The sequence below is a fragment of the Condylura cristata genome, unplaced genomic scaffold (assembly GCF_000260355.1).
Source record: "Condylura cristata isolate star-nosed mole 26May11 unplaced genomic scaffold, ConCri1.0 scaffold00020, whole genome shotgun sequence".
Taxonomy (NCBI): Eukaryota; Metazoa; Chordata; class Mammalia; order Eulipotyphla; family Talpidae; genus Condylura; species Condylura cristata.
Window position 1 is genome coordinate 20,487,360 of NW_004567121.1, and position 22,954 is coordinate 20,510,313.

A 22,954-nucleotide genomic window follows, 5' to 3' on the forward strand; every position below is an offset into this window, starting at 1 on the left:
CTTATGTCTAGGTCTTTAATCCACTTCGAGTTGATTTTTGTGACTGGAGTGAGGCAATGATCTAGTTTCATTTTTTTGCATGTAGCTTCCCAGTTTTGGGGAATCTTTTTAATCTAGTTTAAAAAGATTCTCATTTCTCTACCTCCCACCTTGCTCCCCTTCTCTCTCACCTGGTATAGTAGATATTTAATAAGTATCTTTTAAATAACTTTATTGCCTATACAAGGTTTTAGAATACATGCCTTCATATTTTAGTCCTATACATAACAATCCCCAAAGTGCTTCAGCGCTAGTCACAAGATACAGTCTTGAATTAAATATGTATAGGGCAAATGTGAACACATCTGCAAGTGTTCTAGTCTGGCAAGGTGTTTTAAAAAGAAAGATGTTGTAATGAATCATATATTTGTAGTTAAATAAAATATTAGCTGTAGAGGCGGTAGATACATTTGGCAACAATTTTGGAGTTGGTACTGTTGTGCCGTAGTTTGGGAATTATCAGTCTTCTACCAGCACTGTTCATTTTAATTTACTGTGATTTTATGTGTTTTGTCTATGCTGTCCAGAATCATAGACAGTAGCAAAAGTGGCAGTTGAGCACATGTAATGTGGCTAGAGTGACATAGAAGCTAAAACTTTTTATTTGATTGTAGTTAAGTTTAAATAGTTGGATGTGTACTAGTAACAACATATGAGAAGCTAATTTATAGAGGAAAGACTGCCTATATTTCGACCTGCATAAGACAGAATAGCAGTAGATTTGAAATTGTATTCTTCGTCAATAAACAAAGAAATCCTATATTTCCAGGTGATATGTTAAATTTACTTTTGTGTTCTGAACTTATAAATTAAGTAGGATACTTGAGTATATGGTTGATCTTTTGGATATTAATAGAATTGTTAGCAAATAGACTATGTCAGGTGAAAACACTACGTATAAAAGTCTTTCATAACATTGAAACTTTAACTTATCAAAGTAGAGAACTATGGGTATACTGATGTAGGACTATTTTCTTGAAGTTTCCAGAGTGTGGATTCTTTGGCATGTATGACAAAATTCTCCTCTTTCGCCATGACATGAATTCAGAAAATATTTTGCAGCTGATTACCTCAGCAGATGAAATACATGAAGGGGACCTAGTAGAAGTTGTTCTTTCAGGTAAGAGCTGCTGTTTCTTTTTTTGTCCCAATGAGCCATTTTTGTACTAAGTACTATTATGTTCAATTATACTTAGTCTTTGTGTTACAGTTGCTTACTTTGATCTATAATAATGGTTACCATGTGATTTGTACTTTCAGAAAGGTTTATATCATAGATGAGAAAGTAGGAAAATAAGCTCTAAATTACTTATTTGAATGTTATTAAGCTAAGGGAATTTTCAGTTGAACTCAAAGACGAGTATGTGCTTTTTGAGTCAAAGAAATAAAACTATTACACTGAGATTTTGTTCTTTCCTCTTTTCTTTAAAGAGCATAAAAGAAGAAAATTAGGGTTGAGCAAAGAAAAATGAGAGGAAAATAAGAACTAATGAATATACAGAAGAAGAAACTGCAATGCTAGTTGTTCCCATGGCTTAAAAAATATTCCTGTTTGCAGTGGGGATTTACTTAGCTTTCTGCTTTCCTACTCTCATTCATTCTTGTTATTGGTCCCTAGCTCCTGATATTCACAGTCTTCTCTGCAAGCATATTGTCAGGATTGTTAATGAGTGTTAAGGTCTCATATGAGGCCTGAATATCTTGTTTAACAGGAAAGATGGGATAGAGGGAAGAGAAGAAAGGGAAAGGCCTGCTACTTTATTTTCTTTTTCTCAAATTCATCTTTCTAGGCTGTTACTGAGATCCTTTGACCCATCACCTCTCCTATAAACCCCTGATTCTTTTTGTTCTTTCAATCCCCACATTGATCATTCATCTTTTGCACTGCAACCCCAAACACCTACACTTCCCAAACCCTGTCTTCCATGCTCACCTCCATTCCATCTTTTGCTAAGGACCCTTCATCAGGCCACAGGGACATCCACTGGTGATTTGTAAGTGGAGGTGAGAGATGTCTGCTTATAGATGCATCTACTCTGCTCATAGAGGTCTAGAGAAATTTCTTTTTTTTCTTCACCATTAGGACTGTGGAGAAAGACAGAGTGTATTCTGGGATCCTGTTAGGACTCAGTATGTTTCCAATAGAAGCTTTGCCATAAATTGAGATTACATTGCATAGATTTATGGCTTTCTCTTGTTTTTTAACTTTTGTGTCTATTTTCTAGTATATTACGAGTTAAACAGTTTTCAGTTAGCCAAGATAGTCCTATTTGCAGTCTTATAACTAGAATATAATAACTTTTAGAGGTTGAAATACCTACTTACCTACAGACCTGCTTTTATCACTCACATTATTTGAAACTGATGAGCTTCCTAGAAATAGATATTAAAAACCTTATATTAAGTACTGAAAGTAATTTATGTGTATGATAAGATGAAACTTTACTAGGAAAAAAAAGACTGCACTCTGACATAAACAAACTTGATCAATGTTGTTAATCTCATTGCAATTATAAATACAATGTTTATTTGAATACTTTTCATTTTGTAAAAGCTTTGGCCACTGTAGAAGATTTCCAGATTCGTCCACATGCTCTTTATGTACATTCTTACAAAGCTCCTACTTTTTGTGATTATTGTGGTGAGATGCTCTGGGGATTGGTACGTCAGGGACTGAAATGTGAAGGTATGTGTTCTAAATTTTTGTGTCACTTGAAATAAAATTCACATTTGCATTTTCTAATCATCAGTGAAAGAACACAACTAGGGTTAGAGTTGTCGAGAACTAGACTCTGGTGTTCGTGATTTTTCTTAGGCAGCTTTACTGAATCTCTCTGAGAATTGTTTTCTGTCTATAAAATGTACTTTCCCCACCGTGTCTATAAAGAAAAATGGTTAAAGGAGGTAGTATGGATAAAATAGTTAGCACTGAGAAGTGACTTAATAAATATTAACTTCCTTACTATCTTTTTAAAATGTCTTTTTAAACAAGTTCTTCTTAACTAGAATTGCTAGGGAATAGGATGCAGGTGTATATTGTTAATTAACAAACAATCTAAGGTGGAGGGTCAGTAAACTTTTCTGTGAAGGGTAAGAGAATAAGTATTTTAAGTTATGTTCTCCACGTTTTCTGTGGCAGCTACTTATTGTATTGTGAAAGTAGACATAGATAAGATATAAATAAATGAATATGTTGTGTTCCAATAAAAGTATTTATGAATTTCATACAATCTTCACATGTCATGGGAGGTAAACGTGCACAGTTTGGTAAAGTACATTAAGTCATTAGTTCTCAAACTTTGCTATTTATCAAAATCACAGTGAGGATGTGGTAAAACATAATTAGCTTCAATCCATTCTCTGAATTTTCTGATTCAGAATGTCAAGAGTAAGACCCAATAATGTACGTTATTAGGTGATGTAATGACAATGATGCCTTGGCACAACACTTGAAGAAGCAACTGCTTTGCTTTAGTTAATTTAATCTTTCTAAATAGAATTTTCTACACATGTGCTGTTCTTCAATTTGTTAACTTCTGCTTAATCTGCTATTTGGGTTCTTAATCAAGGTCTCTGTTGCTGCCAGAGAAAATAAATAAGGCCTTTTTTGGTAACACACTTGAATAGTAAAGTTTTTTAATTGATTAATTTTTTATCCTTTAAAATATATTTAGGCTGTGGATTAAATTATCATAAACGATGTGCCTTCAAGATTCCAAATAACTGTAGTGGAGTAAGAAAGAGACGTCTATCAAATGTATCTCTGCCGGGACCTGGCCTCTCTGTTCCAAGACCCCTACAGACTGAATGTGTAACCCTTCCCACTGAAGAGGTATGTATTCAAAGGCAATAGAAGTACATTTTATTACTTCTTTCTTATGTTTCTACAGGACATAGGATGTTCTAGAACATAAGTTATGTATGAAAGAATAGTTCTGTTCTTTATTTTAGAATCTGAAAATGAACTAAAGGAGACAGGGCTTACCAGTAGTAATGAATTACTTTTTATATACTTTGGGATCATGTTATTACTGCATTAGTCTCTAGTCTGGTACCTTGACTCCTTGTCTGAAAACTTCTCTTCTTTTATACACTGTAGCTTCATCTTATTACGTTTCAGATTAACATATTCCTCTGATTATGACTGCACATCTGATTGTATGACTACACATAAGGAACCTTTATATGTTGTTTCCTATTCAGTATTCCCGGAACACACCATTATTCATCTTACCTTTACTCTTGCTGGAGACCACTTTACATGCTTTTTTCCAGATGTACCTCAACAGCAGCCTTTCCTGATTTTTCTCTGATGTAGAAGTTACTTTATTTTCTGAATGCCATAACACTTTTTAAACCTCCCTAAGATATATAGCATTCTATTTAATATCACAGTGTCAGTGTATTAGGTTGTCCTCAAGAAGGTTATCAGCTCTTTAGAGAATGCAGTGGTCTTTGTCCCACCATGCCTGTCTCAATACTTTATCCTTAGTAGGTGTTCAGTGATAAATGAATGAGTGAATGACCTAGTCATCCTTGCGATATTTCTGTGCGATAAATCAATAGATCTGTATATGGTGACACAGTTGAGACTGAGGACATGAAATGGTTGTGAAGTCACAGAGTAGATAAGTGAGCAATTAGAATTAAGTTCAGATCTCATTTTTAGACCAATGACTTTACTTAATATATTATACCCCTCAAGGGTAAAGGTAATGAGTAGATCAAGGAAGGAAGAAATAATGCCCTTATTCATTGGCAAGAACTAAAAATGATGTTCATTCATTGATTGCAGTCATACCACTTAGCTATTTTTGATAACCTCTTTTATAGATTAATGGCAAAATTAAGCTTTTAGACTATTATCTTAACAACACTAGTTACAAGATTTGCTAAATTGAAAAATGAGAATAAAAGCATCTGGAATTCTTCATGGAAATTTCATATTTTTTAGCCTAATACAAGATTTTTAAAGTAGAATAAGTGTGCTATAGTATAAGAAACAGAGCAAAGAAATAAAAATAAGCAAGATTGTTAATAGAAAAATTATTGCATTTTTATATAGGGAACTCTGCTGGAAAAGGGAACTGTCAGAGTTATGCTGATTTAAGAACCCCATGAATGATATTGGCATGCCAGTGACCCCCTGTCAAGTCTTACTAGACTAGGAAATAGCAGGACAAAACAAATGAATAGGATATTACATTTCAAGACATTAGTACATTTAATACATTAGTGTATTTTATTTTGAAGATGAAAACTCTTTAGGCAGTATAAGGAGTGGATTAATGTGTTTGAATTGATTAGGTTGTGCAGTATTATAGAAAATAATTGAGTAGAATGTCTCTCACAAATGCTACTCTTATAGTCCAAGTCTGCAGTGTTAAGAATGAAGGAGGTATAAAGGAGACGCAAGGGAAAAAATCAGAAAAATGGGAGGTAGCAATAAGGAGATGAGAGCAACCTCAGATATGAATCAAGTTTAGAGAACTAACTCCAAGTGACTGCACAGTAAGAGTCTCCTAGTTATGTGCCTGACTTCATGCTGCATGCGCCCTTATCTTTTGTTATGTAATCTTCAAAACAATTCAGGAAGATATAGAAATTATTCTAATTTTGTAAGGAAGCAATGGGGAAAAGTTTCTAAGGAACTAAGACTTTAAACATCACTGAATATTGAGATAAACTTGAAAAAGGGTCCAGTTGGGCATAGAAACCTTTGATTCTAATGCTGAGGTTGTCATCCTTTACATGTAAGAAGGCAGTGGCTGTTGCAGTATCTGAAGTCAATCTAAAGGGAATAAAGTAAAATGATGGTGGGGTAGAAGATAGTTGTCATTGAAGCTGGTTAAAAGGAGATCACCAAGATTAGAGAAGCCAGAATTGAGTAATGGTTACTTGGAGATGAAAAAGACAAATAACTTATACATTGGGGAATATTCCAGTGGGGCCAGTACATTGGGGAATATTCCAGTGGGGCCAGAACAGGCAAGAAATAGCCTAGAAGAACCGTTGTGTGTATTTGCAAGAGAATTAAGACTTTTCCCTTACTAAGTAATATTGCAAAGTCAATATACAATAAGCCCTGTCATTACTGATATTGCTGATCTTGGAAATTGAAAAGATACATAATGAGAGCGGAAGCTCAAATGTTTTGTTCAACATTGAAATTTCTCTCATTGACATTAAAATGACAACAGTGTTGAAAAAAATGTTATTGAGAAACTGCTGAATATAATTTAAGAATTGTCATTTCATTCTTTATAACTGAGAGCAATATTATAAGTTAGAAAGCTTTTTATCAGAGGTTAATTCATCAAATGCTATGAAGAAATAAAATTTCTAGCTGCACATTAACATATACTTACATATTACAATAAAATGTATATTAATAAGAAAGTAATTTGTAATGTATATTAATAAGAAAGTAACTTGTAAAAAGGGGACATTAAAACAAGAAAAGAACTTTCATTCCATAGTTATCTCAGTGGCCCCATTTTAACCAATACTCTAACCAATACATCCTCCTCCTTTCCAATTCTGATTAAGTATACTATTTTTCCTACATTCCCCACTCAGTAGAGTGGCAACCTCTGTTACTGATAAGATTGTGGTATATGCACAGGTGTGTTGAGATGTGGGTGGAGGAAAGTGTTCAGAATATGGTGTGCAATACCTAGATTTATGTCTTCATTTCAATATTAGCACTTGGTAATATTAATCCTTTGAGCCTGTTTTGTCATTTAACACAAGGATAATCATATAAATAACTGTTTGTACTGGACATGCAAACTTAGGCAGCTGCTACAACCACTGTCCCCTGAGTAGTTCTAACATACTTGCTGTGTACTATTTCTCTTCTACTTCAACTCCACCAAGACCTGACAAAAGACAGTCACTAACTGGCTTTTGGTTTATGAAAATCTCTATTATGAAAGATCTTCCTTCCAGGAGTATCATACAGTTCATTTGATGATGACTAGCTAAATCATTCTTATTCTGTGTTCGTGTCCTTTATACTGCGCTCCTCCATTCATTTGTCCTTTTCTTTTTCCTATTTTTTCAAAAAAAATTTTCCCCCCTCTTCCTCTACTTCTTCCTTACACTTGTCTCTTGATTTCTTCTGACCTCTTTTGCTTCTGTTAGCTGAACATACCAATGACTCCACTTCTCTGAGTTATACTCATTACTTACTAGTAACAGAAGATATGTGAAGAACCTCAGGAACTCAGTTCTGATAGCGAAAATTCAAGCAGTTAATAACAAAATCTTTGGTATATCCATATAGCGGTTTGGATTTTGAACTAGCCTATAACTTATTTCCTTTGTATAAAAAGTGTCATAGTTACAAAAATCTCTTATCCTTCATGTTACATAAAAGGCTTTAATAAACCTTTTAAACTTTCTCTTTTGCATATCTGGGGAGAGCCCAACTAACTAGAAAATGCTTAAAATATCAAGGAATTGGGCCCTCCATGGTGGTGTATGGGGTTAAAGCTCAGCACTAAGAAGCAATCTGTAGCCGTGGCAGCTGGAGTTCAATCCCCAGTCAGGGAGGTGACCCACATAGCACAGCAGACCTCTCCTGTTTCACTCGCTGCTCCCCTCAGCAGTTTTTTTGTCAGTCTACCTGTTCTGTTCCCCATTATCTCTCTGGTGAATCCTCCCATCGCACCTCAGGCCTATAACCCAGTTCCTATATGCAAAAATAAATGAAGCTTTTTTTAAAAAATCAAGGAATTTATAATTACTGGGGCTAATGTTGTTTTAGTTAGTTTTATGCCTGCCATTATTTATATCATCATTACTTAATGTTAGGTATTTACATAAATACTTTAGTATCTGTTAAAATAAATTTGAAAAACTAAGACATTTTGAAATATTTCAGACATCATGTTTAGTAATTCAATGTGAGCAGCAGTAACACTTTCTGAATATATTTATTTTTCCTATGATTAATTCCTTGTAAGGTTTTTTTTTTTTTAAAGATTTATTTATTTGTGCATACAGAGCTGGGGTACAGGCCAGAGGCTCAGAGGCGGTGAGAAGCTTCACCAGAGACAGAGTGGGGAGCAGAACAGGCAGTTCTACGAAGTACACTGCTGAGGGGAGCAGTGGGCGGGTCAGGAGAGGTCTGCCACGCCATGTGGTCACCTCGGGGGAGGCGGGAATCGAACTCATGCGGAAGTGGTTTTAGCTTCTCAGTCCTGTGCTTTAACCCGCTGCGCCACCAGGGAGGGCCCCTTGTAAGGTTTTTAAAGAGATTTGAACATCTGCTATAAATATCACTTTAAGAGTTTTTTTTGTTTTTTTTTTTTTGTAAAATGCCTTACGTGCCTGGCAGTAATTATCAGTGAATATGTATTTGTGAAGATAGGGAAATATCTTCAGTTATTTTTTTAGCATAAGTAATAGCAAAAAATTCTGCACTTTCTCATTCAAGGGCTGGTAAGTTAAGCTTCCAAAGGAAATTGCTGGCATCTACATTTTTGGATATTTGGTTTCAGTGTTTGAAATAAATGAGATTTGTGGTCAAGTCCTCTTAATATTTTGCTTTTAATATTGACTTACACTTATGGAAATTACTTCTATATTAGTCACATGTTCACCAGGAACCAAGTAAGAGAATTCCTTCTTGGAGTGGTCGCCCGATTTGGATGGAAAAGATGGTAATGTGCAGAGTAAAAGTTCCACATACATTTGCGGTTCACTCTTATGCCCGTCCCACAATATGTCAGTACTGCAAGCGGCTACTGAAAGGCCTTTTTCGCCAAGGAATGCAGTGTAAAGGTAAGACTAGATGTCTTCCTTAAATAAAATTCAGACCTGTTTTTATAGGCATAAAATATTCAAATTTAAGAAGCATTAGCCAAAGAGATCAGTTTGCTAGTTAACTTAAAAAAAAGAAAGAAAATATACAGTACGTGTTTTTATTTGCAACTACTGCTATTTTCTGCAGTATTTGTACTTTATGCTAAGAACTTAAGAACTATGCTAACAAAAACTAGACTACAAACAGAAAAACTGGAATTTGGAACTATGAGGTGTGGCTCTTTAACACTTGTCACTGTAGAGTGGTCAGTAAGCAGGTAAGCTAATACTTGAGCTTAATCTTTCTGATTCCAGAGCCAGACACTATCCAAATATAAAACAGTGCTTTCTTATTTTCACTAAATATTTACTCACACAAAGATATTACAAGAGTTTTTATAACTTGTGTAACTTAGAAAGCTATATGAAAACTCATTCCAAAGGTAGTATATAGTATAAGCCACTAAAATTATAATAGGGGACTCTCCCTGGTGGTGCAGCGGGTTAAAGCACAGCACAAGAAGCTGTCTGAAGCCACTGCAATATGAGTTCCACTCCTCGCCAGGGAGGTGACCCACATTGCGTTGCAGACGTCTCCTGTCTCACCCACTGCTCCCCTCAGCAGTATATTTCAGTAGGTCTGCCTGTTCTGCTCCCTTCTCTGTCTTTGGTGAATCCTCTTACCCCGTCTCCCTTCGCACCTCTGGCCTGTACCCCAGTTCTTATATGCATGAATAAATAAATCTTTTAAAAATTGTAATAGGAACTATCAGATTTATACACTCTCACAGTAGTCCAAAAGCATATTTTACTGAACCAGATTTATAATGGAATAATTCCCTCTCTAGTTGTAGGTTGTTTTTATGCTTTTAAAAATAGTTTATCCCCCACAGGGATGGGAGATGGGAAAAGGCACAAAATGTTGTAAAAATAAACTATTGTATTATTTTAAAAAATAATAATAAAAAATCAAAATTAGAGTGAAAATTGAAATGGAGTTTGTGTTTTTACTTACTGAGATAATATAAGGCTATAAAATAGTCTAACTTCACTAATTTGTACTGATTTTTTATGTAATTTATTTTAACTACACAACTATAGTAGAACCATACTTTTTATATAATAGAAATATTTGTGAATTGAATCTAAATTTTATCTAAAACTTTAGAGTTGATATCTTTGCTACAATAAATTCTGTTTGTAATACAGAATCAAATAATTGTATATAAATTTAACTATGAAAGAAAATAAAGCTTTTCATGGAAATCGATGGCAATATAAGATAGCATCAAATAGAGAGGTTGTAGAGGTGTTTAGAAACTATCAGGCAGATGTAATTATTAATATTTTATTTCAACAGCTTATATTTGATTATGAGTTAATGCAGACATTAATACTTTAAAATATCAACACAAAGGTATTGGCAAACATCCACTAAGTAATGTTTTAGAAAGAACATTAAAACATGTACAAATTCTAGTCAATTGATACTCTTAGTGATGATAGTAAATAGCACTTTTCTGCTGAATGAAATGGAAAAATTCTAAAATCATATGTAGGAAAAATACAGTATTTTGTAGAGGACCTAAATAAGTGAATTTTTAAATAAAAACAAGAAGTTACTAGTTTTAAGTTCTTAGAGTTTAAAGGTACTTTTCTGTGCTTAATGTTAGTTCAGAAAATAGCAGGTTATATTTCTATGTAGTTAAGTTACGTTCATCATCAGTCAGAATCATAATTTACTATAGTGATTTCTGTATTTTTATAATATGAATTAAGATATTCAAAAGATAAAATAGTCACCATTATTCATTTGTCAAACAAAGGAAATATTTTGTTTAAAATAAAACCGTTTTTGCTGGATCTTATGAAACAGTGTTCAGTTCCAAGAGCAGCTATTTATTAAACCTGTGTTTATTTATTATTTTGTTATATAAAAACTTCAAAACAGCTTGAAAGCATTTATGAAATATAAGAAAGCATAAACAAGTTAAGAAAAACAGTGTAGGAACACAGAAATAAAAAATGTCTGCCATTAGAACCTATATCATAGCTGCAGGTGGGCCATAAATTTGATTGCATTTATAAAGGGACAGTAGAAACCTTATTTTCATAATTTGCAAACCTCATGAAGTTAAAAAAAATTAATTATTTAAATTATATGTAAAATGCTATTATTAATAACATACATGGTTTTTCCTAGGTCCTTTCATGTAAAAATATAGTGTATAAAAATACATATATAGTTTATATATAATGCAAATTATATCATCCATAAAATTACTCTTATAGGACTTTTTCTTATAATGACCTTTACCTTATGCTATAGGCATGATAGCCAGAATTTCCTTGAATCAAAAGCGTTACAAAACATCCTAAGTCAAGGTTTGAAGTTATTTTACCCACTTATTACTGGCAGATATATTTCAAAGGTGACTTTAGACAGCAGTTAGAGCAATGTTTCTCAATTTTAGTGTCACCTGCAGAAGTCATTAAAACACATTTCTCAGCCCCACTCCCAGAGTTGGGAAGATGTAATAGGTCTAGGTTGGGGCCCCGAAATTTTTATTTCTAACAAATTTTTGAGGGATGTTGGTACAGCTGTCCTTGGGATCACTGTTTGAGAACTACTGAGTTATTTGCTACTGTTACACAGCTTACCTCTGATGTTGAGCTCCAGGCTTATCAACTCTAAGGCTCTTACAGGTAGAGGAGACCCATTATGTACAAGTGGGAGAACTTGTGCATACGCAGCTCATTCCATTCTCACAGGTTTGTATGGCAAAGCCCTTACTAATTCCTAACTCTGAAATCTCAGTATCTTTTCTACATGTGCACAGGCCCTTATATAGGGGTTAAAAGTAAATGCATAACATGTTGGAAAGGAATTCAACAGCCTGAGAAACTTACAGAGGATATGGAAAGATGAGTGTGGGGTGAGGGAAAGAAACATGAAGCCTCCAGTAATGTTTTGGCATAGTGTTATATAGGTAGCATTAGCTAGATAGATAAACTGAACCCTGATGTTTGAAACAACTATTAGAAGTGATGTGGGGATTTGAGATCAACCTTCAGTTTAAGACCTGAGTTCTTAGTAAAGACTTTATTCTGTTAACATCTTCATTATTACTAACAGTATTCTATTTATGAATGATTCAATGTGTCTAATCATATCCATATTGTCTGAATTTGTCCACAAATATATCAACTAAATATTTTGTTTTAGATTGTAAATTCAACTGCCATAAACGCTGTGCATCAAAAGTGCCAAGAGATTGTCTTGGAGAGGTTACTTTCAATGGAGGTAAAATTCATTTTCTTAATTTCCATAAAAGACCAGAAAAATTCACAGTTCTTTTTTATATCTATATAATGTCATATTTGCGTACTTTGCTTTTTCTTTGACCTTTCTTTTTCTGATTTAATAATCAAGGAAAATGCCTGCTTCAGTGATGTACACCCCTGCTGTGTGCCTCTGGGTTGCTCCTCCAGCCGTCTCTCACTGTGTCACCTGCTATTGCCAGTGGTGCTGCGTGTCCTCTTTTATCCTTAGACACGAAAGTCTTGTCTGTAGAACAGTTTCATAGTTCTAATATTTAATACTTACTTGCCAGGTACTTTTCTAAACACTTCACATATATTGACATTTAAACTTAAGAGTAATCCTTTAGTAAGTACTTACAGATGAGTAAACTCAGCACAAAGACATTAAAATCTTGTCTACATAGCCAGTAAGTAGTAGAGCTGGAATTTGAACCCATATGGTCCATAATAGTCACTAGAACACATTGTACCATCTCACTAGTCTCTCCAACAAATAATCATTAGTTAAATATCTTCCCACTTCTGCCGTTTTTATCTCTTGTCAAGATAATAGTAAACAGAATGATTACCTCTTTGTCAAGGAAGTTTTCTAAACTTTCAGCACAGCTTTTCTTTAGCATTTGTATAACTGGTAAAAATTAAATATTTCTGAGGGAAGTTAAGTATAAGGAATGCAAGTTATACTCTACTTAATATTTTCTCTCATGGTATGTTTTCAGTAGTTGGTGTTTAATACCATTGACAGACATGGTTGGCTTTATGTTTTTTCTTTCAATTATCTGAATTAATGAAGCTTTTCTTTTATGAAAAGCTAGGTTTAGAAGACTGTATTTTTACACTTTTCTAACTTTTGACAATTGAATACAAAATACTTGCATTTATTTAATGTGCATTTATCTGTTCTACTGAGTTTGAGCATTTCTCAAATGTTTATTGATCATTTAGGATTTTTTTCCCTGTAAATTATCCGTTTGAATGTTCTGTCCATTTTTGTATTTGTTTATTACTGGTTTGCAGTTGTCAATAATTCTACTTATTAATCTTATTAATAATAATATGTAATACAAATAATATAAATGGAATGATACAATATATAGTTTTTGCTAGTTTTCTTTCACTTTATGTTTTCAGGGTTCATCCATATTGATCCATATTATACTATATATCACTACTTTACTGTTTTTTAATTGATGAATAGTATTCCTCTGCATGAATATACCACATTTTATTTATTCATTTACTAGTCAGTAGATATTTGAACTGTTTGGCTTTGGAGCTGTGCTGCCAATGAATATCTGAATACAGTTTCTATGAACATAAGTTTTTTTTTTTAAAAAAATACTAAACGTTTATTATTTTACTTAGTTTGTAAGAGTGAGGTTCTGGTGTTGAGTAACTACATGGCACTTACTGGGACTCTGGTGAGGTTGTAGTAAAGCTACGAATTGAGGCTGCCATGATCGGAAAGCTTGACTGAGTTTTCAGGATTGACTTAATTTCATCATGGGTAGATATCTAATAATGGAATTTTTCAGTCAATAACATTTTGAGGACCTGCCAAACTTTTATATAGCAGCTATAATGTTTTTATATTTCCATCAGCAATGCATGAAAATACTAATTCCTTTGTATACCTGCCACTTGTTATTGTCTGTTATTTTTGATTATTCCCATCCTACTCAGAATGAAATGAAAATGGTAAAATGTTTGTATACATTTTTTAATGTACTTATTGACCATTTTTCATTTGCTTTAGAGAAATAGCTATTCTAGTCTTTTGCCCATCCAGCTAGTTATGTCTTTTTAATTCTTGAGTTGCAAGAATTCTATAAATAGTTTGACTGCAAGTCCCTAATTTGATTTGATAGGTACTTTCTCCTATTCTGTGGGAGATATTCCTGAGATATCATTTGTAGCACAGAAATTTCTAACTGTGGTGAAGTTTGATTTCTCTTTTGCTTCTTGTATATAACAAGAGGTCACAAAGAGGTGCTTCTGTATTTTCTTCTGAGAGTATTATATATTTAACCCTTATGTTAGGTCTGTAATCCACTTTACGTTAATTTTGTACTTTAAGAAAGAGGTCTAGTTTCTTTTTTTGCATCTAGATAGCCAACAGTAGTACCATTTATTTGAAAAACTGTTCTTTCCCACTAAATTTTCTTAGGACCTTAGTGAAAAAAATCAGTTGACGATAGGTATAATAGTAGTGGATAATCTTTTACTTTTCTTATAGTTATCTTTTGTCATAGAGAAATTTAAAATTCCTGTATATCAAATTTTTTAATTTTCTGCCTTATAGTTTGTGCATTTAATATCTTCCTTAAAAATTCTTCTTTATTTTTTATATTTCTATTGAAGAATTTTAAAGTTTTTCACATTTACTAAACTCTCTCCAGCTAGATGTATTGATATTAAATAATATTAAACTCTAATATTTAATGCTAAAATTTAAACTTTGCCAGAACCTTCCAGTCTGGGAACGGATACAGATATACCAATGGATATTGACAGTAGTGACATGAACAGTGATGGTAGTCGGGGCTTGGATGACACAGAAGAAACATCTCCCCCGGAAGATAAAATGTTCTTCCTGGATCCATCTGATCTTGATGTAGAAAAAGATGAAGAAACTGTTAAAACAATCAGGTAATGCTGGTATTGCAAATTACTTCCAAATATAACATTAGTTCAGGAGAATCATGAAAAAAGAAAAGCCGACACCTCTAAGTGTAACCTAAAGTGTTAATCATAAGCAGATTATGTCGTGACTCTTTTACATGCACCACAGTATTTAGTATTACTGAAATAAATTATATCATTGTCATCTACCCAGGATAAAAGGGTCTGAGAATCCTTGTTTTCTTAAAAAGAAAATTGTAGATAAAATATATAGCTGTAGAGTAGCTACCACAAGGGGCCAGAGTTGAGCCATCAGTTCTGTTAAAGCAGCCTGTTTCATCATGTAGGCAGATTACTTGATGGTAGAAACTTCAAAAAAGAATATATTCTTGAGAATGTTACACAAATCTTTGTGGTGACAAATTTGTGGACACCTTTTATATTACTGTAGCTAATCTGCTAGAATTTTGTACAAATGCTATTAGGTTATAACAGTTTTAAATGTCACTTTATTCATAGAAATTTAGGTTTTCATACATATTCAGCCCTATAGGATGCACTTCTTCAGTAAAATGTCAGTATTTTGGCAGGCTTTGTTTTTTGTTGGCAATGAAGAGGTATTTAGAGGAAATAGGTGATTTATTAATCTAATTACTGAATTGTCATCAAATTATAGCTTATTGTTAAATCAATGAAAACTTAATATTTATCCAAGTTGGAGACTAAGAAAGCCTAAGTAGTTTCTTAGGCATAGATACTTCATGTTTCAGAATAGGTGTTCAGATTGAAAACAGTATACTCCCCTAAATTACTCTTTCTCCAGCTACTCTTTTTACTAACCCATACTTCAATATTACCTGATTTGACTCATTCTATTATTTTTTAATTTTCTCAATATCTGTAAATCAGTTTCTTTTTAAATATTTTCTGTTAGCAGGGCTTCTTGCTAACTAGGAGAACAATGAAATTTTACATTTGAATCATGTGGACTTAGATATAGTTATGCTTTCTTTTTGCTTTGTAGCAAATTTACTAATTTATCATGCTACCTACTGCAGGATGGCTGCATTATCAATCCTAGGTGAGACCGTTTCCTAGGCTCTCAATCTTTCAGCTTGGGAGGACACTTTCTGCTCTGTTCATTTCCTTATGTGGCCCACCAGAAAGTACTCATAACAAATAATGAGGATTTGCTGTGTTATCTTAGTATTTTATAAGCAACAATATAAACTCTTAACGGGATTAATTTTTTTTTAAAGAATTTATTTATTTTGCATAGAGGAACCATGGTATAGGCCAGACATGTGGGAGTGAGAGGATTTATCAGATAGAGTAGGGAGTAAAACACACAGATACACTGCTAAGGGGAACAATGGGTAACATAGGTGAGGTCTCCCGTTCCACATGTGTTATTAGCTCCCTGGCTAGGGATCAGACTCAGGTCATGGAGGTGATGGTGCTGCAGTTTAAGCCGTAGGCCACCAGGGAGGCCCTAACTTATTTTTCTTAAGTTATTGCTTATTTTCCTAAGATATTTTAGAAAATTTTAGCCCCATTATCTTTAAAAAGGCATAGTGAGCTTATTGTATCTTTTTGTATTATTAATATTTATTATGATTTAAAAATTTTTTAGTCCATCAACAAGCAATAATATTCCGCTAATGAGGGTTGTACAATCCATCAAGCACACAAAGAGGAAGAGCAGCACCATGGTGAAGGAAGGGTGGATGGTCCATTACACCAGCAGGGACACCCTGGTGAGTAATCACAGATGCTTTAAAGTGGTTGTGGTTTGGTATGGGCTTTGTTTTGTGCATTTTTAAAAATCAGAATGAGAATGAGAAATTTAAGACATTCTGTATACTATGGCAATATGTAAAAGTACATTGGACTTAAGTCACAATAATGAAGAATTTTTTTTTTTTTAAAGATTTATTTATTTGTGCATACAGAACTGGAGTACAGGCCAGAGGCTCAGGGTCGGTGAGAGGCTTCACCAGAGATAGAGTGGGGAACAGAACAGGCTGATGGACGAAGTACACTGCTGAGGGGAGCAGCGGGCGGGTCAGGAGAGGTCTGCCACACCATGTGGTCACCTCCGGGGCAGGCGGGAATCGAACTCATGCGGAAGCAGCTTTAGATTCTCAGTGCTGTGCTTTAACCCGCTGCGCCACCAGGGAGGGCCAATGAAGAATTTTTTTAAAGAATATTTAATGTATAGTAGTCCCTCTTGTGGTTTCACTGCAACCACAGGAGGTGCCCATGGTCAGCTGTACTTCAAAATACTACATAAGGGACTATCTATGTGTAAGCACAGAGAATACATGGGACACCCTGTACCTTCCCCTTAATTTTACTGTGAATTTAAAACTGCTCTAAAGCATTAAAATCTTAATTAAAAAAAAAAAATTTAAACAGGACATTATTATGGGGAAATATTTTCAATTCATAAACAAGGATAAATTTAAGAATAATGGTAAGTGTGCCCAGTCCACACTTAGCATAAGACCACACATACCCACACAAAAAAGATCACAACACACTAATAAAAATGGGCAAAGAGGCCCTTCCTGGTGGCGCAGTGGGTTAAAGCACTGCACTAAAAAGCTAAAGCCACTTCCACATGAGTTCGATCCCCGCCTGCCCTGGAGGTGACCACATGGTGTGGCAGACCTCTCCTGACCCGCCCGCTGCTCCCCTCAGCAGTGTACTTCGTCGATCTGCCTGTACTGCTCCCCACTCTGTCTCTGGTGAAGCCTCTCACTGCCCCTGAGCCTCTGGCCTGTACCCCAGTTCTGTATGTACAAATAAATAAATCTAAAAATAAAAATAAAAAAATAAAATAAAATAAAAATGGGCAAAGAATATGAACAGACTTCATGGACAAGAAAATACAAATGACTGTTAAACATAAAAGCTTGATTTCATATTTAATATAATATAAAATTTATTTGAAAATACCAACATATTTTTCAGTGTAGTAAAACCCAAAAAGTTTATTACTGTTCTGTACAAATGAAAGTGTGAGTAAACAAATATTCTCATGTTTTCTCATAAATTAAGACAAATCTTGTATAAGCTCTCCACGATCTAGAGTAATTGACACTGTCAAGCAGTTACAGGTGAGCATATCGTTTGAACTGCAAACCAACTTTTAGAATTGTTAACCCATCGCTATTATGTGTGTATTTGTTTAATACCCCTGTATTTGTATGTACATGAATTAAAAATATATCTGATATTAGGTTGTCAGAAAGTCATCACATTTTTTCTATGCAAAAATGTGTCATGATTTTTCTGAAACCCAAAAACGTAATGACATCGCCTCAAAAGAGAGTGAAAGTGGGATAACAGTGGTGAGGAGTAAACTTTTGCTGTTTTCCTTTATATTTTGAGAACTTGAACTTCATGAATTTTAATTGAAAAGAACAAATTAATGAATAGAAATAAAAGGAAAGGTAAAGTAACAAGTACTTTGAAGGAATTATATTTCAACCTCAGTTTTGTTCTTTGTTTTATAGAGAAAGAGGCATTATTGGAGACTTGATAGCAAATGTCTAACATTGTTTCAAAATGAATCTGGATCAAAGTATTATAAGGTAAATATTTCACATTTTTAAAAATAACTAGGTTTTCAAAGTGTGTGTGTGTATTGTTACATTGAAATACATGTATTACACAGCTCTGCCTGCTATTGTTTATAGAAGTTACTGAGGCTGTTGTTTATGGCTTTTATTACCCATAAGACTTGACTGTTTTTGATATGCCTCATACTTGTGTTGTAATGATATTTATTAGAAATGCGTATCTTCAACAATTTAGTTTATTTGAAATTAAAAACAAAGGCATATTCATATTCTCCAATGCTTTTCACTTCAGGAAATTCCACTTTCAGAAATTCTTCGCATATCTTCAGCACAAGATTTCACAAACATTTCTCAAGGCAGCAACCCACACTGTTTTGAAATCATCACTGATACTATGGTATACTTTGCTGGTGAGAACAATGGGGACAGCTCTCACAATCCTGTTCTTGCTGCCACTGGAGTTGGACTTGATGTAGCACAAAGCTGGGAAAAAGCAATTCGCCAAGCTCTTATGCCTGTTACCCCTCAAGCAAGTGTTTGCACTTCTCCTGGGCAGGGGAAAGATCACAGTAAGCAACAAGCTTCTTTTTCCCTTTTGGTTCTGAAGCGTTTTGTGAACGTGGTTGAATTTCTCTACATACTGAAATGTTCTTTGTAAGCTTTATTTTTAGTAAATAATGCTTTAATTATTTTATAAAATTATATTGCTGTTAGTGTGTGTGCACAATTCTCAGAACCAACCCCAGAGACAGTCTCTCTAGATTTGAATCCTGACTCTCTCGACCTGCTATGTGCTATTAGGCAGGTATTTATCTCTCAGTACTTCCTTTTAGTACCTTTTTGATGGGATTGTCAGAATAATGTTTGAAATCCACGAACTCTCATTTGATTAAGTAAACTAGTAAACTATTAACATTACTGTTTTGCTTTATGGAGGGTTATAATCAGTTTCTAAAAGTCTTAAATTTTTCCTCATACTTGTGAAATCTGTGAAATCAAAAATGCCATTATTTCTTCAACTAAATTAAAATATTTGGAAATATAAGTTATTGAAACTTAAGGTATTTGTACCAAAAAATGTATACAACATAAATTTCATAAAGATTCAAGTGAACACTTAATTAGAAAGCATAGTATAATGTCACTTTCCCCCACTGACATTATTTCTAGGGAAATACCATTCATTAGCAAATATATTTGAATTATAATAGGTAACTTCCAATTTCAAAGTATTGTTTATTTCACTTCAGCCTTAGTACTTTGCAGAGCTATTCTTGGAACTTTCATATACATAAGTAATTATTAGGTGAAAGCACATAGCATGTAAGAGTACAAAAGTGAATAATGCTCTTCAGAGGATTCATATATAACGAGAAGGACAATGCAGAGATTTAGAGGTAGAACCTGATTTAGACCTTGACACTCAGGTAGGCTTGAATGGAGACAACAAAATGGGAGAATGGAGGAAATATTAATTGTTATTACTTGGGTGAGGAAACAGGTTGATTAGAGAGACATGGAATGACCATGAACATGTTTGGTGTTTAATACTGATTCTTCAGTTAGGAAAGTAGACACATTGATTCTGTTGATATTTTTTGTTTGTTTCATTAAAATGTTTAACATTTGAGGCCCTCCCTGGTGGCGCAGCGGGTTAAAGCACAGCACTGAGAATCTAAAGCCACTTCCGCATGAGTTAGATTCCCGCCTGCTCCAGAGGTAACCACATGGTGTGGCAGACCTCTCCTGACCCGCCCGCTGCTCCCCTCAGCAGTGTACTTCGTCAGTCAGCCTGTTCAGTTCCCCGCTCTGTCTCTGGTGAAGCCTCTCACTGCCCCTGAGCCTCTGGCCTGTACCCCAGTTCTGTATGCACAAATAAATAAATCTTTAAAAAAAAAAAGTTTAACATTTGAGGGCATCCCTGATGGCTGAAGGGGTTGATTCTCAGCACTTTGAAGCTGTCTGTAGCCACTGAGGCATCAGTTTGATCTCCAGCCAGGAGCTGAGAGCTGACCCACATAGTGCAGCTGACCTCTTTTGTCTCACCCACTGCCCCCCTCAGTGTAGCTGCCTGTTCTGTCTGTCAGCCTGCCTGTTCTGCCCCCACTCTATCTCTGGTGAATCCTCTCAACAACCTCCTCCCCTTCTCTGGCCTGTATCACAGCTCTTTATTTATGGATAAATAAATAAAATAAATTTTTTAAAAACATGTTTAACATTTTGAGTTATTTAAAATAATTTAGGGCCTTCCCTGGTGGTGCAACGGGTTAGGACGCAGCACTGCAAGCTAGCCGCAGCCGCTTCAGTGCAGGTTCAATCCGTGGCCCCAGCGGTGATCCATTTGGTTAGGCAGACCTCTCCTGACCCGCCTGCTGCTGGGGTACAGGCCAGAGGTGCAGGGGGCGGTGAGAGCGTTCACCAGAGACAGTGTGGAGCAGAGCAGGCAGATCAACAAAGTACACTGCTGAGGGGAGCAGCAGGAGAGACAGGAGGGGTCTATTGCACCATGTGGGTCAGTCACCTCCATGGTCAGGAATTGAACTTGAACTAAAGCGGTTGCGGCTAGCTTCACAGTGCCATGCTTTAACCCGTTGTGCCACCAGGAAGGGCCCAATATTTTAAATGAATAATGTTACATTTCCTTGTAAAGGAAATCTGACATTATCTTTGCCAATATAGAAAAAAAATTCTTATTTCTTTGAGTTATTCCTGAGATTCTAGAGGTTTATTACCTAGTCTGTTTACTTCCTGTGTTTAATTTCTTTTATTTCTTCCTTTGTTTACCAAGGGAAAACAGATACTTAAATTTTATAAAATACATAATATAAGGGCCCTCCCTGGTGGCACAGCGGGTTAAAGCACTGCACTGAGAAACTAAAGCCACTTCCGCATGAGTTCGATCCCGCCTGCCCCGGAGGTGACCACATGGCGCGGCAGACCTCTCCTGACCCGCCCGCTGCTCCCCTCAGCAGTGTACTTCATCGATCTGCTTGTTCTGCTTCCCGCTCTGTCTCTGATGAATCCTCTCACCCTCCGCATCTCTGGCCTGTACCCCAGTTCTGTATGAATAAATAAATCTTTAAAAAATAAAAAATAAAAAAATACATAATATAAAATGAAAAAAATCCTCCTTGTAAACATATAGCACACACCCTTATTTCTAATTGTATATCTCCTTCCCTCAGAAAACCATTATTAATAATTTGGTGTATATTTCTTGTTTTGGGGAAGGTTTTGGGATGATGAATTTATATTATTATTATATATGACTGTTTGAATTTTTACAAAAATGTGGTCTTATTTTGTGTATTCATTGCAACTTGCTTTTTTACCCTCTATTTTTTTACTTATATATAGCACATGTATTTAATGTCAGTATATGAATTTACCTAATTTATAATTTTTATCATGGAAATAATACATATGTTTTTTACAATGTAAGTATAGGAGGTTGTAAAAGCTAAAGTCCTTGTCCCCCAGCTTTCCCTCTTTCATTTACCAGAAGTAGTCATGGTTTTTGGGGGGGGGTTTGTGTTTTTTTTTAAATTCAAATAATGCTATCCTGTAACTTGCCTTTTTTTTTTTTTAACTTTTTAAAATTTATTCGTAGAGAACTGGGGTATAGGCCAGAGATGCGGAGGGTGGGAGGATTCACCAGAGACAGAGTGGGGAGCAGAACAGGCAGATAGGTGAAGTACACTGCTGAGGGGAGCAGCGGGTGGGTCAGGAGATGTCTGCCATGCCATGTGGTCTCCTCCGGGGCAGGCAGGGATCGAACTCATGCGGAAGTGGATTAAGCCTCTTAGTGCTGTGCTTAACCCCGCTGCACCACCAGGGAAGGCCCGTAACTTGTCTTTTTTTAACTTAATAACATGTCATGGATAGCTTTCTGATTCAATATAACATATTCAGACATTTTTTCTTTTTATGGATGTATCATTTAATTAACCAAAGTAGATTAGTGTTGTATGTTTGAATAAATTTCTAATGTGCACAATTATATTAACTATAATAATATTTTTTCAAATTTAAATAGCATTGTCATTCATATTAAATAAATATTAATATTGTCGTATAACAATAGTTGTGCTCTTTCCTCATATATCATTTTTACATTTTACAGAAGATTTATCTACCAGTATCTCTGTATCTAATTGTCAGATTCAGGAGAATGTGGTAAGTAAAATTTATAGGTAATGCATACAAATTGGGTGATTAAAAATAAAGTGAGATGTGAAAATCTATTTAAAAATAGGTTCATAGCTCAAAATATTGAGCAATTTGCCTAAGATACTAAGCTAGACTTGTGACTGATAATATCTCTAAGGACATCTACTTTATGAAGGTAACTGAGGCAGATCTTTTAAATTATGAAAATAAAGTTAATTTTTTCATAAATGGTATTAGAATATTATAGTGTAACTTAAAGAGAATTTAAAGAGAAGAGAGAGATTATTGCAGTGGGAAACACTTCCTAAAGGAAGTGGAACTTCAGCTGTACCTAAAAGGGAAAGGAGCAAAACAAGACAGTTTCATTAGTGAGTTCAGCCAAACCTTTAAGAAAACTGACA

The 22,954-nt window shown here is 34.7% G+C and overlaps 1 protein-coding gene across 1 annotated transcript in view; it reads left to right on the forward strand.

The window, feature by feature from the left end:
- The window catches only part of PRKD3 (protein kinase D3), a 64,473-nt gene that overhangs the window by 24,862 nt on the left and 16,657 nt on the right, over positions 1 to 22,954 (forward strand). The window contains exons 2-11 of the mRNA XM_004686291.2: positions 1,021 to 1,159; positions 2,594 to 2,725; positions 3,714 to 3,871; positions 8,637 to 8,829; positions 12,077 to 12,154; positions 14,640 to 14,823; positions 16,430 to 16,553; positions 18,318 to 18,395; positions 18,676 to 18,952; positions 22,507 to 22,559. Coding sequence (XP_004686348.1) covers positions 1,021 to 1,159; positions 2,594 to 2,725; positions 3,714 to 3,871; positions 8,637 to 8,829; positions 12,077 to 12,154; positions 14,640 to 14,823; positions 16,430 to 16,553; positions 18,318 to 18,395; positions 18,676 to 18,952; positions 22,507 to 22,559 — 1,416 coding nt within the window. The remainder of the gene's footprint in view (positions 1 to 1,020; positions 1,160 to 2,593; positions 2,726 to 3,713; positions 3,872 to 8,636; positions 8,830 to 12,076; positions 12,155 to 14,639; positions 14,824 to 16,429; positions 16,554 to 18,317; positions 18,396 to 18,675; positions 18,953 to 22,506; positions 22,560 to 22,954) is intronic.